The 15,417-nt window shown below is 48.6% G+C and overlaps 2 protein-coding genes across 7 annotated transcripts in view; one reads left to right on the forward strand and one right to left on the reverse strand.

Moving 5' to 3' along the window:
* The first annotated feature begins 2,395 nt into the window (after nt 1-2,395).
* Nucleotides 2,396-5,946, forward strand: BBLN (bublin coiled coil protein). The gene is made up of 2 exons (XM_049895859.1): nt 2,396-2,612; nt 5,467-5,946. Exons 1-2 carry the CDS (start codon nt 2,534-2,536, stop codon nt 5,637-5,639), a joined length of 252 nt encoding a protein of 83 aa, XP_049751816.1. The 5' UTR covers nt 2,396-2,533; the 3' UTR covers nt 5,640-5,946.
* A 1,002-nt stretch (nt 5,947-6,948) lies between these two features.
* The window catches only part of CIZ1 (CDKN1A interacting zinc finger protein 1), a 30,292-nt gene continuing 21,823 nt past the window's right edge, over nt 6,949-15,417 (reverse strand). For all 6 annotated transcript variants that reach the window (XM_049895853.1, XM_049895858.1, XM_049895857.1 and 3 more), the window contains 6 exons: nt 9,331-9,418; nt 8,714-8,827; nt 8,380-8,529; nt 7,891-7,960; nt 7,559-7,680; nt 6,949-7,280 (listed from right to left, as the gene is read on the reverse strand). In XM_049895853.1, coding sequence (XP_049751810.1) covers nt 7,065-7,280; nt 7,559-7,680; nt 7,891-7,960; nt 8,380-8,529; nt 8,714-8,827; nt 9,331-9,418 — 760 coding nt within the window. In that variant the 3' untranslated portion in view covers nt 6,949-7,064. The remainder of the gene's footprint in view (nt 7,281-7,558; nt 7,681-7,890; nt 7,961-8,379; nt 8,530-8,713; nt 8,828-9,330; nt 9,419-15,417) is intronic.

Consider the following 15,417-nt stretch of genomic DNA (forward strand, 5'->3'; position numbering starts at 1 on the left):
GAGGGTCCCCATCCTACTTGGGAAGTCTCCAGCAGCTCCAGAGGCAGGGCTGAGCCAAGGCACATACCTCCTCCCTCCATCAGCTGGCCGTGATGGAGGGAGTGGCTGTTTTCCCCTCTGGTCTGGTGTGTGGGCCTATACCACAGGTGTGGGATGGGTGAGATCTAGGTCAGCTCTGCTCTCTGGGACTAGAGAAGGTGCCAGCCCTGAAGGGGACCTCTGCCTCCTGCCCCCTCATTCAGCCCTGTTGGGTCCAGGATGATGCCTCTTTCATAAGCAGCCCAGTGGAGGATGAGACTACAGTTTTGCTCTGTCCACCCATCCTGCTCCCTCTAGGATCATAAGCTTCCACTGGGCTGTTCTTAGGCCCTGGGTGGAAGCCAAGCCAGCCCCATGAATAGGGATCTCCCAGTGCACTCCATTTCTGCTGCTTCCCTCCCTCGGTCTACACACGTGGCACCAGGTCCCAGCGCCTGCTCAGGCTCTGGAGAATGACCAGTCCTCAGATGCTGTGGGTGGAGCTGGTCCTGCTGGGGTTCTGGGGGTCCTACAGACTCTGGCACTAGTCCCTAACCCCGGGCCTCAGGCTCAGGTATCCGTGAACCCCAGTTTCTAACAGGAGAAGGTGAGGGACTTCCCTGTGCAGTCCGCATGGTGGGATGGGGGTCCTGATGGTAGAAGGATGCACTCTCTGGGACTGGTTGTCTTCCTGGAAAAGAGGAAGCTGAGCCAGGGCAGTGCAGGGTAGAAGTCTGAGCAGGGCTGAGAAGGAAGGACAGCTGGGCACTTGCCCCAAGCCGACCCATAAGAGACCCTCTCTGGGACAATGGCATTTCACCAACCAAAAGAACAGAACTCTGTGTTCCCTGACAGGTTTCTATACCTGCTATCTTCCAGGTACTTCAGCTATGTGGGATCATACAATATTGGTCCTTTTGTGTCTGACTTATTTCACTTAGCGTAATGTTTTCAAGGTTTATCTAAATATGTATCAGAACTTCATTTCTCTTTATGGCGACTGATGCTCCATTATATGGATGTACCACATTTTGTTTATTCATTTATTTATTGAGAGACATTTAGGATGTTTCCTCTTTTTGGCTATCGTGAACAGTGTGCTGCAATGAACACTGATGTACAAGTTTCTGTTGGCATTCCTGCTTTCAATCCTTTTGGGCACATACCTAGGAGTGGACTTGCTGGGTCCTATGGTAGTTCTACGTTTAACTCTTTGAGGAACAGCCAAACTATTTTCCACAGTGGCTGCAACATTTTGCATTCCCACCAGCAATGGATGAGGTATCCACTTAGGTTGTACCCATTACCTGCTGCTGTCACGTCGATCCCGTCTCATGGTGACCCTATGTGTTACAGGATAGAACTGAGCTCCGTAGGGTTTTCTAAGCTATAATCTTTATGGAAGCAGATTGCTAGGCCTTTCTCCCGCCATGCTGCTGGGTGGGTTTGAAACACTAACCTTTATGTTAGTGGACAAGCACAAACTGTGCCACCTAGGGACCCTGTTCTGCTGTCTGAGTTCTTTAAATATTCTGGATATTAAACCATTATCAAATATACGGTTCCTCAAAATTTTCCCCCAATCTTTAGGTTGTCTCTTCACTTTATTGATAAAGTCAGCAAACTATTTTCTTTATAATATGAAACACAGTCCTGGGTGGGGTTTGGGAAGAGCAGAAGCTTAGGGGGAGCCTCACCCTTTGCCCCTGCCCCCGAGACCAGAGAAGGGGATCTTCCTAAAATGGACTTTCCCCTACTTCCCTGTCCAAGGCTGGAGTCCCGACTGGATTCCCACTCTCAGGATCTACCTAGCTGGGACAGGGCAGCCACTGAGAGCTCAGGAGAACAGCTGAAAGGCTGGGCAGGCCCCGGACAGACCGTGGAGTGGGCCGCCTCCGTTGGGCTGGGGGCGGGAGAGGAGGTAGCCCCTCCGTGACTCTCAGGAGGGCTGCAGAACAAACTTTCCCCAAGCCATAGGGAGCCTTAGGAATCACGCGTCTCACATTTTGCCCACAGTGATGGTCTGGTCCGCCGACACGGAGGTCCCCAGCAGTAGGAAGGGGAAAGTGGGAGTCTCCGGCTGCTCTCGCCCCTCCGACAGGCCCGTTTGGCTTAGCTGATCGCTAGTCTCTATATGCCTAGGCTTCCCCGCGGGGACTCGGAGAGGGGCAGGGCTCCGGGGGCATAGGGGGAGACGTGGGCGGAGCTCTGACTGTGAGGCGGGGCGGGGGTGGAGCCCGGGCGGATTGGGGCGGAGTCTGACTAAGGGGCGGGGACAGAGCTTGGGCCGCGGAGGCGGGGTCTGTAGGTGGGGCGGGACGGGGGCGGAGCTGGGGCCGCCGGGTGTGGGCAAGGGGGGCGGGACTCGGAGCTCCCGGCCGCGTCCCGCCCCCACATTCTACCCTTCCGGCCCGGCGTTCTGGCCGCTGCTGCTACGTTCCGCCCAGCGCCGGCTTTCGGCGCCACGGTCCCCGTGTTCCATCGTCTTGCAGGCCTTGCGGCGCGCAAGCCTGCAATGTCGGGCCCCAACGGGGACCTAGGCATGCCGGTGGAGCCGGGTGCGGAAGGCGAGGATGACGGCTTCGGGGAAGCAGGTGACCGAGGGGCAGCTGAAGCGACCTTTGCCTTTGCAGAGGTGCCCTCCTGGGGAGGGGAATTGGGGTCGGTTTGGAGCTCGGAAGGGGCTGAAGAGCCCTCCTCTCTCCCACCCCTGGGTGGGTCCCGAGTTGCAGGCGCCGCCTGGGGGTGCGGAGAGCGCTTGCGAGCGGTCCCTGGAAAGCGCAGCATTGGAGAACTGTGGGCGATCTGCGGCGTTTTACAGGTGGGGAAACTGAGGCAACTTCAGGGACATTCGGCCGTTTGGGCTTCGCTCCAGCCACTTCCTTCAGCCTCGGGGGGGACGCAGGCACCTGAGGGGCGGGCCGGGGCGGGGCTCGGGCCTGCTTAGATTGGCAGGAGGCGCTGAGCCGGTGGGTGCGCTCGGTCTGCTGAGTCAGCATCCCCAGGCCCCTGGCTTTGCTGTTGTGGTCCGCCAGCCTTGCCGATGGGACCTGCTTACAAAGCAGCCTGTTGAATGCAGAGGACTGTAGGGGTGGAGGGCGAGGTGTGGAGAGACAACCGGTGGCTCCCATTCCACCCTCTGCTGCCTCAGTTTCCCCATCTGTAAATTAGGAATAATTATTAATGTCTCTCTCATTGAGGTGTGTCAGGGTTAAATGAGAAAATGAACATATTAGCTGGTTTCCAAGCATGTAAGTGTTTAGTAAGCAGTTATTCTTTTTAGTGTAATAAAGGGTGGTTTATTAACGTAGAGGAGAAAACTTAGTAAATGTGGGGTAAATATGGGGTCTTGTTTGTGGACAGCTTTATTGACATATCATTCACATACCATACAATATACCCGTTTAAAGTGTACAATCAATAGTTTTAGTATATCCAGAGTTGTGAAGTCATCACCACAATCAATTTTAGAACATTTTTATCACCGAGGGTCTGATTTTAATAGAGGTAGAAGGCCTCCTACTGGGGAGCTGAGCGGTAGGCTCTAGGTCTGCCTTGGGAAATGCCAGTGACCAGTATCCATATGTGTGTAATCACTGTTGGCAGGAAGTTCCTTGGCCACGCAGTGCCGCAGCCATGGTGGGAGCATCTGGAAGGAGCTCCCAGGGAGGTCACACTGAGTGATGTTGGCAGATTCATAGGACTTAGAGCAGTGGGAAAGAGGGTGTCCCAGGCAGAAGGCAAAGGCTTGGAACTGGAAAGTGCCCTTGACACAGATAAAGCGTGGCTCAGGAGTGGTGTGGGGACACCTGCCTCCCCCATGCCTTCTCCTGGCTTGTATCCCAGGACACAGAATGCAAAATGCTGATAATAATGACCATCTATAAAGTACTTGCTGTGGCCAAACCCCATCTGAACTCTTGATATATTTTTATCCTCACAACCACCCAGTTCTTATCCCCCTTTTCCAGAGAGATGCAGTAACTTGCTGAGACTTAGCAGAGCTGGAAATCAAACCCAAGTCTGCCTGTCCCCCAAGTCCGATCTTGGCCCTGACACTGACCCATTGGAGGACCCTGGGCAGGTCCCTGCCTTTGTGGGTCCCAGTTTCCCTGTCTGTACCACTAGAGTTGGACTCTTAAGATGCAGCCGAGACTTGCCAAGGACTCTCCTCTGTGAGGCGTGTTGTCCATGAGGTGATGGGTCCCCTTCCCCCTGAGTACAGACACATTTGTCCCACATCCCAGTCATACTCTTCTGGCCCTGGATTTTTCCAACCACCACCAGGTACTTTCCCTTTGGTCCTGAGTGAGCAGCTGAGTGTGTCTGAGCCACAGGGGCCTGAGTCATGGGGTGGCTCAGAACTGGGTTTTGCAGTGGGCACAGGCAAGGGGCATTGTGTTGCTGAGAGAACAGGTCAGGAGTGGCTGTGGAGGAAGGAGGCCAGGGAAGACTTCTTGAAGGAGGAGGTGTTCTGAACTGGTCCTTGAAAGGTTGTTGTGGTTGAAACATTCCAGATGGCAGGGACAGTTGAGCAAAGGCAGAGAGGCTAGAAATCAGAAGCTTCATTCATTCATTCATTCTTTCATCCAGTAAAATGCTTATTGTGTGACCACAGTGGGGAAGCTGTGATGAGCAAGACAAGAAAAAAACCCGTACACAAATAACCAGAGCAGTAAATCCTGAGATGAGGGCTATGGAGGTGAGGAGAGCAATGGCATCAAGAATGGAGGCCTGATCCGGTCTGGGGCATCGGGAGTGTTCCCCGTGGTACCATCCATGCTGAGACTTGAAGGATCAGTGAGACTCACCCAGGAGGATAGGAAGGAAGGAAGACAGGAGGAGGATACAGTGCATTCCAGGCAGCGGCAAGAGCATGTTCAAAAGGCCTGAGATAGGCAGAGGCAGGTGTGAGTGTGGAAAAGAAAAGGCATGGGAGGTGGTGCTAGAGAAGGGAGCAGGGGCTGGGTCCTGTTACAGGGCCTTGGAGAGTCTGGTGGGTGCTTTGGGCTTTATCCTGAAGGTGGAGGGAACCACAGAAGGCTGGAGAATAGGGCCTGCCTGAGGAGCAGAGGAGGTGAGGCAGGACCTGGAGATAGACGCCTTGAATATCTGACACAGGAACATGGGCTCTGGGCTCTAGGTAGCTACTGAGGGAAACAGAGAGGAAACTTGGCACCTAGCAGGGCTTCCCAGGTAAGACACTGGCCGACCACCCTGTAATCACCCTAACCCTGGAAAAAGCCTTTCCCCTTTTGGTATCCACCCATTTTCCAGATGGTGAGACTGAGGGTCAGGAAGCGGTAGGGACTTTGCCCAAGGCCCCTTTGATGCTGTCTCCCAGCCCCCAAGGGAGGCAGGCTGGGGATGGTGTGTGTTTGGGGGGGGCGGTGTCTGTGAGTCCCAAGGAGACATGGGACCTGGGCTGTGTCTTCCCCTTCCTCCCAGAATATGCTGCCATCAACTCCATGTTGGACCAAATCAACTCTTGCCTGGACCACCTGGAGGAAAAGAATGACCACCTCCACGCCCGCCTACAGGAGCTGCTCGAGTCCAATCGGCAAACACGCCTTGAGTTCCAGCAGCAGCTTGGGGATGCCTCCAGTGATGCTACCCACTAGGCTCTGGGAGAGCCCAGCCAGGCCCCAACTCTGCCTCCCCTGGCCAAGCTCTGGCCTGGGCACTCACCACCTGGCTTAGGTACCTTCTCAAGGGCTCACTTGTGGGTCCCCTGGTGGGTCTGCCTGTCTGGGCCACCCTCTTGGCACTCCCCTTTGCCTGCCTAAGCCAGCCCCCACTGCCCAATGTCCCCTCCTGGAGCCAGGTTATGGGCTTGTGACCCACACACATTGCCTGTCTGCCCAGCTCTTGAGTACTCCTCACTGTACCCAGGCCTTGAGTATCCACATTAAACGGGTCTCTCTAACACCACTGTGCCTCTCTCCTCTGTACCCTGGTAAGAGAACCCCAGTGGACCCTGGAGACGAACAGGGCAGTTAAGGTGTCCTGAGTGTTGATCATACACCAGCAGCTCACAGGTGGTGGTGCTGGGGTTCTTGGCCACCTTTTATTTCTGGACACAGGGGGTGCAGATGAGGAGAGGACTTCCTCCCACCTGATACACTCTGGCCAGCAGCTGCTTCCCCAGCCCCGGCCCACAGCATCAGAAGTGCTGTGCAACCCCATGTGATGCTCTTAGCCTCTCTGGGTACCAGGGTCTTTGACCAAGACAACCCAACCTCTCTGTTGTCACATACAGGCTGTGTGACCTTGAGTATGGCCCTCTGCTCTTGGCCTTGGTCTCCCCAGCTGACTACTAACAGGGTTGGCCTGGTTGTCTATCTCTAAAAGTCTTTCCAAATGGGGAAACAGCAGAACTGAAGAGCCCGTCCAGCCCAGGCCCTATTTGCTAATGATCCATCACAGGGTTACCTGATGAAAAGGGCACTCCCGCTACCCAGCCAGTGATCCAAGAGCTCAGAACCACAGAGGGTCTGAGCAGTGAGGCCTCCTTCCTGCACTTCAACATCCAGAGTCTGGCTGGAGAAAGAAGCCAGCACAGGGGTCTAGAGCTCAGACCGGGCGGTTGAATCCTGGATACTTACCAGCTGTGTGACCTTGGGGAAGTCACTTGACCTTGTTAGGCCTCAATTTCTTTATCTGTAAAGTGGGGATAATAACAAGGCCTTCCCAGGGTCATTGTAAATATTAAATGAAATCTTCCTTGAAAGTACTTGCTTAACCCTGATATATTATTAAGAGGGAAATATATTATTAAGAGGGAAACTGAGGCTTGGAGAGGTGAAGTGCCTTATGATCCCAGAGTCCCTGGTTCTCAGGTTCTGCCACCAAACTGCCCAGGGATGCTGAGAGCTGGCTGGGGTGCCTCCCTTTCCCCATCCACCCAAACAGAAGTGCTGGTGGGCACTGTACAGCCAAACTACCTTCTTTTATTGCATTTTAAGTAAAAACACCAACCATGTAAGAGTTTCCAAGCAGACTTCTAAAAAGTATTGCAGACCTGGGCTGGGCGCAGGCTCCTTCTATCAGGTTTTGAGGCGGGTAGAGCGCCGGGGTGGTGGGGGCTGGGGAGGTTGGGCTGTCACCTTGGTGGGGGTTTTGGCCATGTCCTGTGTGCTGGGCTGGATTTGTGGGCGGCCTCCGGAGGCAAACAGGGCAGTCAAGGCGTTCCGGGCGTTGATTGCACACCGGCGGCTCACGGGCCGGGTGGTGGGGCTGGGGTTCTTGGCCGCCTTGTATTTCTGGACACAGGGTGAAGGTGAGGTCAGGGCTTCCTTCTACCTGGTGTGCTCCTACCATCAGCCCCAACCAAGACAGCATAGATATACTGTGTGACTCTGTGTGATATACTCAGCCTCTCTGAGCCTAGCCTCTGGTGCTAACAGCCTGACCCTTAGCACTCCCCCAGAACAATAACAGAGAGCCTGGCCCCACCTTGACTCCTACCACTGGCTGTCCCCATCAGTTTGGAAAGAGTCTGAGCACCCAGGGAAGGACAGGGCAGGAATGCCCAGCTCACCTGCAGGTTCTCAAAGTGGGTCAAGGACTTGCAGTGGGAGAGCTGTGCCCCCGAGTTGCTGTGGTAGAACTTGTGGCAGATGCGGCAGATGTACCCCATCACGGGCACCAGGAAGTCCACGCCTGTGGGACAGCAAGGTCTGCGTGCTCACATCACCCGTGCCAGCCAGGTGTCCCGCCCTCTTCAGGGGCCCTTCTGCTCTCCACATTCCAGGTGGGAGTAGGAGAGATGAGGACACGGGGACAGGCTGCTTGGCCAGAATGCTGCAGCTGGGATTTCAGGGAGCCCGAGAGCCATGGCTCCAGCTGGTGGGGTTGGGGATGGGGTCTTACCATACGCGGTGTTGGGGCTGTAGGTCTCTGAGCCCTTCCACTCCTCTATGGACATATCTCTGGACCTGACCTAGAAACATGCAAGTATGGACCTTGGATCTGGCTTTCTCCCAGACCCTTCACAAGCAGGTGGGAAGGCCTGGAACCCACTTGTGCTCTCCAACCCACCCATCCCCTTGATTTCCAGAAGGGTGTGGGTGGCATTCTCTGAGCCTTTGCACATGCTAAGCCTACCTCCCAGAGTGTCCTTCCCAATCTATACCTTCTAGGCCCTTGCAAATTTCACATGACCATCCTGTAATCATCATGGTGTATATTTATATAGTCATATAAAATATAAAAGGTAAATATTATAGTCCCTATTAATGATGAATTGTGGCATGCATTAGTGCCAGCACAGTGCTGGCTCCAGGGGAGGAAGGGCAGGGTCCTTCCTGGGCCAGGAGTTCAGCCTCCAGCCTGCTCCCCCCAACCCCCCATCCCTGGCACCTGCTTGCAGAACTCTTCCTCAACCTCAATCTCTTCGTCTTCATCATCCTCCTCTTCCTCTTCTTCGTCACCCTCGAAGCAGCCCACAGCATCCACCGTGATGAAGTGGTCTTCGTCTTGACCAGCTATCTCCTTCTCAAGTGTCTTCAGCTGCCCAGGGGAGTGAGCAAGGGGCAGCCAAGATGCCACACCTTGCCACTCTTCACCCCCGAAAGTCCCATTCCCTCTGGACCTGCTGTGAGTTTGGGCTGGGATAAACCCCAACTTGCTGGGTGGCCTTGGCCAGGGCTCTGTGCCTCTCTGGGCCCATGTCCTCTGAGGGAGTTGGGGTTACCTCCTTGGCTTTGTCCTTGTGTCCCTGGGACTTCACATGCTCTACAAATTTGCGGGGGGTCTTGAAGTAGCGGTTGCACACAGTGCAGAATGGTCGCAGGGAGTGTTTGGCAATCTGGGAAAAGGAGGGCAGGCCAGGTGGGTGGTGGGCAGCATCCCCAGCTGCCAGCCCCTTGACGAGTGGCCAGGCAATGCCCAGAGAGACTTCACCTCTCACCTCCAGGCCCACCACATCTGTAACAAGCTGAGCTGCACTCTGCCCCTACGCCAGAAGGTGGGCAAACACATCCCTTCCCTGTGTGGCAGACTACAAGACAGCAGTAGAGAGACAGGACAGGGACAGAAAGGACAAGGGAGAGAGGGCAGCTGTTCAAAGGACTCCTACAAGCCACATGGCTGAATGGCTGGATGAGATGGTGCCTTGCCCCCATTGGACAGATAAGGAAACTGAGGCCCAAAGAAGAAATACGACTGACTCATCCAGGAACCACACAGTGAGTAACAGCAGAGACAAAGGCCAACATTTATTTCCTCTCCCAACCTGGACCCCCTCCTTTCCCAGCCCTCGTCTTAGAGCCTGCACATGCTGGTGTCTTCACAGCACACAGGCCCTCATACCTTGTGGTCCTGTGTCCTGCGGTGTTGGATCAGGTCCCCCATATAGTACACCTGGCAGGTGTTGCACCAGCGCCTGGATGGAGGCTCTCTGAATGACAGCAATAATTACAATGAGACACTATGTTCTTACAAAGAGAGCCGCTCTCCCAGATTACACCATAAATGTAATACAATTTCAATTTAAATTTCAACAGGATCTTTTTTTGAAAATTAAATGGTTCTGAGGTTCACCTAGACAAACAATCAAGAATAACCAATGAAAACCTGGGGGGAGGGGAATGAGATTCAGAAGCATTTGGAATACCAGCCATTAAAACTAAAATCACAAACCACAATAGTTAAAACTGTAGCATGGTGTATATTCTGACAGTGTGTCAGTGGGCCAGAATAAGAAGACCAAAACAAGTTCAAATATAGATAGGAACTTAGCTTCTGATAAATTGATGTTGAGTAGCTCAGATTATGCGATGGATTATGTCGGGAGAATTTGCTATCCACTTGGAGAAAAAAAGTTGTGTGCTCCTCCCACCTCCTACCTTCCAAATAAATTCTAGTTAGACTAGAGATTCAGGCAAAAATTAAAATCATGGATTTGGTGATGGATTATTAGATAATGTCCTCAGGATAAAGCACAAGCAAAAGAAAAAAAAATAGATACCAGACTTCATCAGAATTTTTGTGCACCAAAGGACATTATTAAGGAAGAAAAATGACAACCTAAAGAATGGTAGAAAATAGTAATATATTTGATAAAGGTCTGTTGTTAGGTGCCACAAGTCAATTTTCAACTCATAGTAACCCCATGTGACAGAGTAGAACTGTCCCATAAGATTTTCTTGGCTATAATCTATGGAAGCATATTGCCAGGTCCTTCTCCTGCAGGGCTGTTGGGTATTTGAGCTGCCAACCTCTGGGTTAGCAACCAAGCACTTAACCATTGCTTATCCAGGGCTCCTTGATAAAGGTCTAGTATTCAGAATATACAAAGAACACTTACAACTTAACAACAAGAAGATAAACAACCCAGTTAAAACATGGGCAAAGGACTTAAATAGCTTCAAAGAAGATACACAAATGGACAATAAACACAGGAAAAGATGCTCAACAACATTAGTTTTCAGGGAAATGTAAATCAAAACCACAATTAAGACACCGATTCACACCCACTAAAATGGCTATTAAAAAAAAAAAAACCCTGAAAACAAACGTTAGTGAGGATGTGGAGAAACTGGAAGCTTCATACACTGCTGGGGAATTAAAAATGATACAGCTGCTGTAAAAAACAGTTTGGTGGTTCCTCAAAAAGTTTAACATAAACCTACCCAAACTAATACTAACTGAGGTGGAAAATCTGAACAGATCCACAACAAAGGAAGAAACTGAAGAGGTCATAAAGAAAACTCCCAACCAAAAAAAGTCCTGACCCAGACAGCTTCACCGGAGAATTCTACCAAAAATTCACAGAGCTGATACCAACTCTACTCCAGAACATAGAAAATAAAGGAATATCCCCAAATTCATTCTATGAAGCCAGCGTAACTCTGACACCAAAGCCAGGCAAAGACACCACTAAAAAAGACAATTACAGACCAACATCCCTCATGAATATAGACACAAAAATTCTAGTCAATAGAATTCAACAGCATATCAAAAAAATAATCATCATGACCAAGTAGGGTTCATACCAGGTATACAAGGATGGTTCAACATTAGAAAATCAATCACTGTAATCCACCACAGAAATAAAACAAAGGACAGGAACCACATTATCATCTCAGCTGATGCAAAAAAGGCATTTGATCATTTGATAATGTCCAATACTCATTTCCTGATAAAAACTCTCAGCAAAACAGAAGTAGAAGGGAAATTTCTCAACATAATTAATGGCATATATACAAAACCAGAGCCAACATTATTCTCAAAGGACAGAGACTGAAAGCATTCCCCTTGAGAACAGGAACCAGATAAGGATGCCCTTTATCACCACTCTTACTCAATATTGGAAGTCCTACCTAGAGCAACAAGGCAAGAAAGGGAAATAAAGGGCATATGAATTGGTAAGGAAGAAGTATAACTATCCCTATTTGCAGGTAACATAATCATATACATAGATAATCCCAGACACTCCACAAGAAAGTTACTGGAACTAATAGAAGGATTCATCAAAGTGGCAGCGTACAAGATGAACATACAAAAATCAGTTGGATCATGGATAGGAAGACTTAACATAGTAAAAATGTCTATTCTACCAAAAGCCATCTATACATATAACACACTTCTGATCCAAATTCCAATGTCATATTTTAAGGGGATAGAGAAACAAATCACCAATTTCATATGGAAGGGAAAGAAGCTCCGGATAAGCAAAGCATTACTGAAAAAGAAGAAAGTGGGAGGCCTCACTCTACCTGATTTCAGAACCTATTATACAGCCACAGTAGTCAAAACAGCCTGGTACTGGTACAACAACAGGCACATAGACCAATGGAACAGAATTGAGAACCCAGATATAAATCCATCCACGTATGAGCAGCTGATATTTGACAAAGGACCAGTGTCAGTTAATTGGGGAAAAGATAGTCTTTTTAAAAAATGGTGCTGGCATAACTGGATATCCATTTGCAAAAGAATGAAACAGGACCCATACCTCACACCATGCACAAAAACTAACTCCAAGTGGATCAAAGACCTAAACATAAAGACTAAAACGATAAAGATCATGGAAGAAAAAATAGGGACAACCCTAGGAGCCCTAATACAAGGCATAAACAGAATACAAAACATTACCAAAAATGATGAAGAGAAACCCGATAACTGGGAGCTCCTAAAAATCAAACACCTATGCTCATCTAAAGACTTCACCAAAAGAGTAAAAACACCACCTACAGACTGGGAAAGAATTTTCAGCTATGACATCTCCGACCAGCACCTGATCTCTAAAATCTACATGATTCTGTCAAAACTCAACCACAAAAAGACAAACAACCCAATCAAGAAGTGGGCAAAGGATATGAACACACATTTCACTAAAGAAGATATTCAGGCAGCCAACAGATACATGAGAAAATGCTCTCGATCATTAGCCATTAGAGAAATGCAAATTAAAACTACGATGAGATTCCATCTCACACCAACAAGGCTGGCATTAATCCAAAAAACACAAAATAATAAATGTTGGAGAGGCTGCGGAGAGACTGGAACTCTTATACACTGCTGGTGGGAATGTAAAATGGTACAACCACTTTGGAAATCTATCTGGCGTTATCTTAAACAGTTAGAAATAGAACTACCATACAACCCAGAAATCCCACTCCTCAGAATATACCCTAGAGAAACAAGAGCCTTCACACAAACAGACATATGCACGCCCATGTTTATTGCAGCTCTGTTTACAATAGCAAAAAGCTGGAAGCAACCAAGGTGTCCATCAACGGATGAATGGGTAAATAAATTGTGGTATATCCACACAATGGAATACTACGCATTGATAAAGAACAGTGACGAATCTGTGAAACATTTCATAACATGGAGGAACCTCGAAGGCATTATGCTGAGCGAAATTAGTCAGAGGCAAAAGGACAAATATTGTATAAGACCACTATTATAAGATCTTGAGAAATAGTAAAAACTGAGAAGAACACATACTTTTGTGGTTACGAAGGGGGGAGGGAGGGAGAGGGTTTTTTATTGATTAATCAGTAGATAAGAACTGCTTTGGGTGAAGGGAAAGACAACACTCAATACATGGAAGGTCAGCTCAATTGGACTGGACCAAAAGCAAAGAAGTTTCCGGGATAAAATGAATGCTTCAAAGGTCAGCGGAGCAGGGGCGGGGGTCTGGGGAACATGGTTTGAAGGGACTTCTAAGTCAACTGGCAAAATAATTCTATTATGAAAACATTCTGCATCCCACTTTGAAATGTGGCATCTGGGGTCTTAAATGCTAACAAGCGGCCATCTAAGATGCATCAATTGGTCTCAACCCACCTGGAGCAAAGGAAAATGAAGAACACCAAGGCCACATGACAACTAAGAGCCCAAGAGACAGAAAGGGCCACATGAACCAGAGACCTACATCATCCTGAGACCAGAAGAACTAGTTGGTGCCCGGCCACAATCGATGACTGCCCTGACAGGAAGCACAACAGAGAACTCCTGAGGGAGCAGGAGATCAGTGGGATTCAGACCCTAAATTCTCATAAAAAGACCATACTTAATGGTCTGACTGAGACTAGAGGAATCCCGGCGGACATGCTCCCCAGACCTCCTGTTGGCACAGGACAGGAACCATCCCCGAAGACAACTCATCAAACATGAAAAGGACTGGTCAGCGGGTGGGAGAGAGATGCTGATGAAGAGTGAGCTAATTATATCAGGTGGACACTTGAGAGTGTGTTGGCAACTCTTGTCTGGAGGGGGGATGGGAGGATAGAGAGAGAGGGAAGCTGGCAAAATTGTCACGAAAGGAGAGACTGAAAGAGCTGACTCAATAGGGGGAGAGCAAGTGGGAGTACAGAGTAAGATGTATATAAACTTATACGTGACAGACTGATTGGATTTGTAAATGTTCACTTGAAGCTTAATAAAAGTTAATAAAAAAAAAAAATCAGTTGGATTCTGTTATGGGTTGAACTGTGTCCCCCAAAATGTGTGTCAACTTGGCTAGTCCATGATTCCCAGTATTGTGTGATTGTTCACCACTTTGTCATCTGATGTGATTTTCCTATGTGTTGTAAATCCTACCTCTACGATATTAATGAGGTGGGATTAGCAGCAGTTATGTTAATGAGACAGGACTCACTCTATAAGATTAGGTTGTGTCTTAAGTCAATCTCTTTTGAGATATAAAAAAGAGAGGCAAGCAGAGAGACAGAGGGACCTCATCACCACCAAACAAGAAGAGCCAGAGCATGCGTCCCTTGGACCCAAGGTCCCTAAGCTGAAAAGCTCCTAGACCAGGGGAAGATTAATGACAAGGACCTTCCCCCAGAGCTGACAGAGAGAGAAGCCTTCCCCTGGAGCTGGCACCCTGATTCAGACTTCTAGCCTCCTAAACTGTGAGAGAGTGAATTTTTCTTTGTTGAAGCCATTCACCTGTGTGGTATTTCTGTTATAGCAGCACTAGATAACTAAGACAGATTCCTCTACACTAACAAAGTGAACTCCAAAAAAGAAATCAGGAAAACAAATACCACTTACAATAGCCCTCAAAAAGATAAAATACTTAGGAATAAATCTAACTAGGGACACAAAATACTTATGCAAAGAAGACTGCAAAATACTAATGAAAGAAACAAAAAGAGATCTATATAAATGGAAAAACATACCATGTTTGTGGGTAGAAGACTAACATTGTGAAAATGTCAATACCACCCAAAGTGATCTACAAATATAATGCAATCCCAATCCAAATTCCAGCATTCTTTAAAGAGATGGATAAACTAATCACCAACTTTATATAGAAAGGAAAGGGGCCCTGGAAAAGCAAAATATTATTGAAGAAGAACAAAGTAGGAGGCTTCAGACTCCCCAGTCTCAGAACCTACTATACAGCCACAGTAGTCAAAACTGCCTGGTGCTGGTACAATGACTGACACATAGACAAGGGAGTAGAATTGAGAACCCAAAAGTAAATCCATCCACCAATGGACAGCTGATCTTTGAAAAAGGACTGATGTCCACTAAATCAGGAAGAGTCTCTTTAACAAATGTTGCTGGTAAAACTGGATATCCATTTGCATAAAAATGAAACAAGATCCATACCTCACACCATACAGAAAAACTAACTCAAAATAGAACAAAGGTGTAAATGTCAAACTATAAAGATCATGGAAGAAAAAATAGGGACAATGTTAGGGGCCCTAATATACAACATAACTGAAAATGCACAAACAGCAGAAGATAAACTAGATAACTGGGATCTCCTAAAAATTAAACATTTATGCTTATCAAAAGATTTGCCAAAAGAGAACCTACAGATTGGGAATAAATTTTTGGCTACAACATATCTGACAAGGGTATAATCCCTAAAATTGATAGAAAACACCTCAACATCAAAAAAACCAACAATCATTTAAAAATGGGCAA

Source organism: Elephas maximus, chromosome 9 (genome assembly GCF_024166365.1).
Source record: "Elephas maximus indicus isolate mEleMax1 chromosome 9, mEleMax1 primary haplotype, whole genome shotgun sequence".
Lineage (NCBI taxonomy): Eukaryota > Metazoa > Chordata > Mammalia > Proboscidea > Elephantidae > Elephas > Elephas maximus.

Excerpts from the sequence above, each read along its gene's own strand:
- BBLN (XM_049895859.1), top strand. The coding sequence starts at position 2,534 with ATGTCGGGCCCCAACGGGGACCTAGGCATGCCGGTGGAGCCGGGTGCG. Across the intron at positions 2,613-5,466 it reads TGACGGCTTCGGGGAAGCAG|AATATGCTGCCATCAACTCC; the intron begins GTGACCGAGGGG and ends CCTTCCTCCCAG.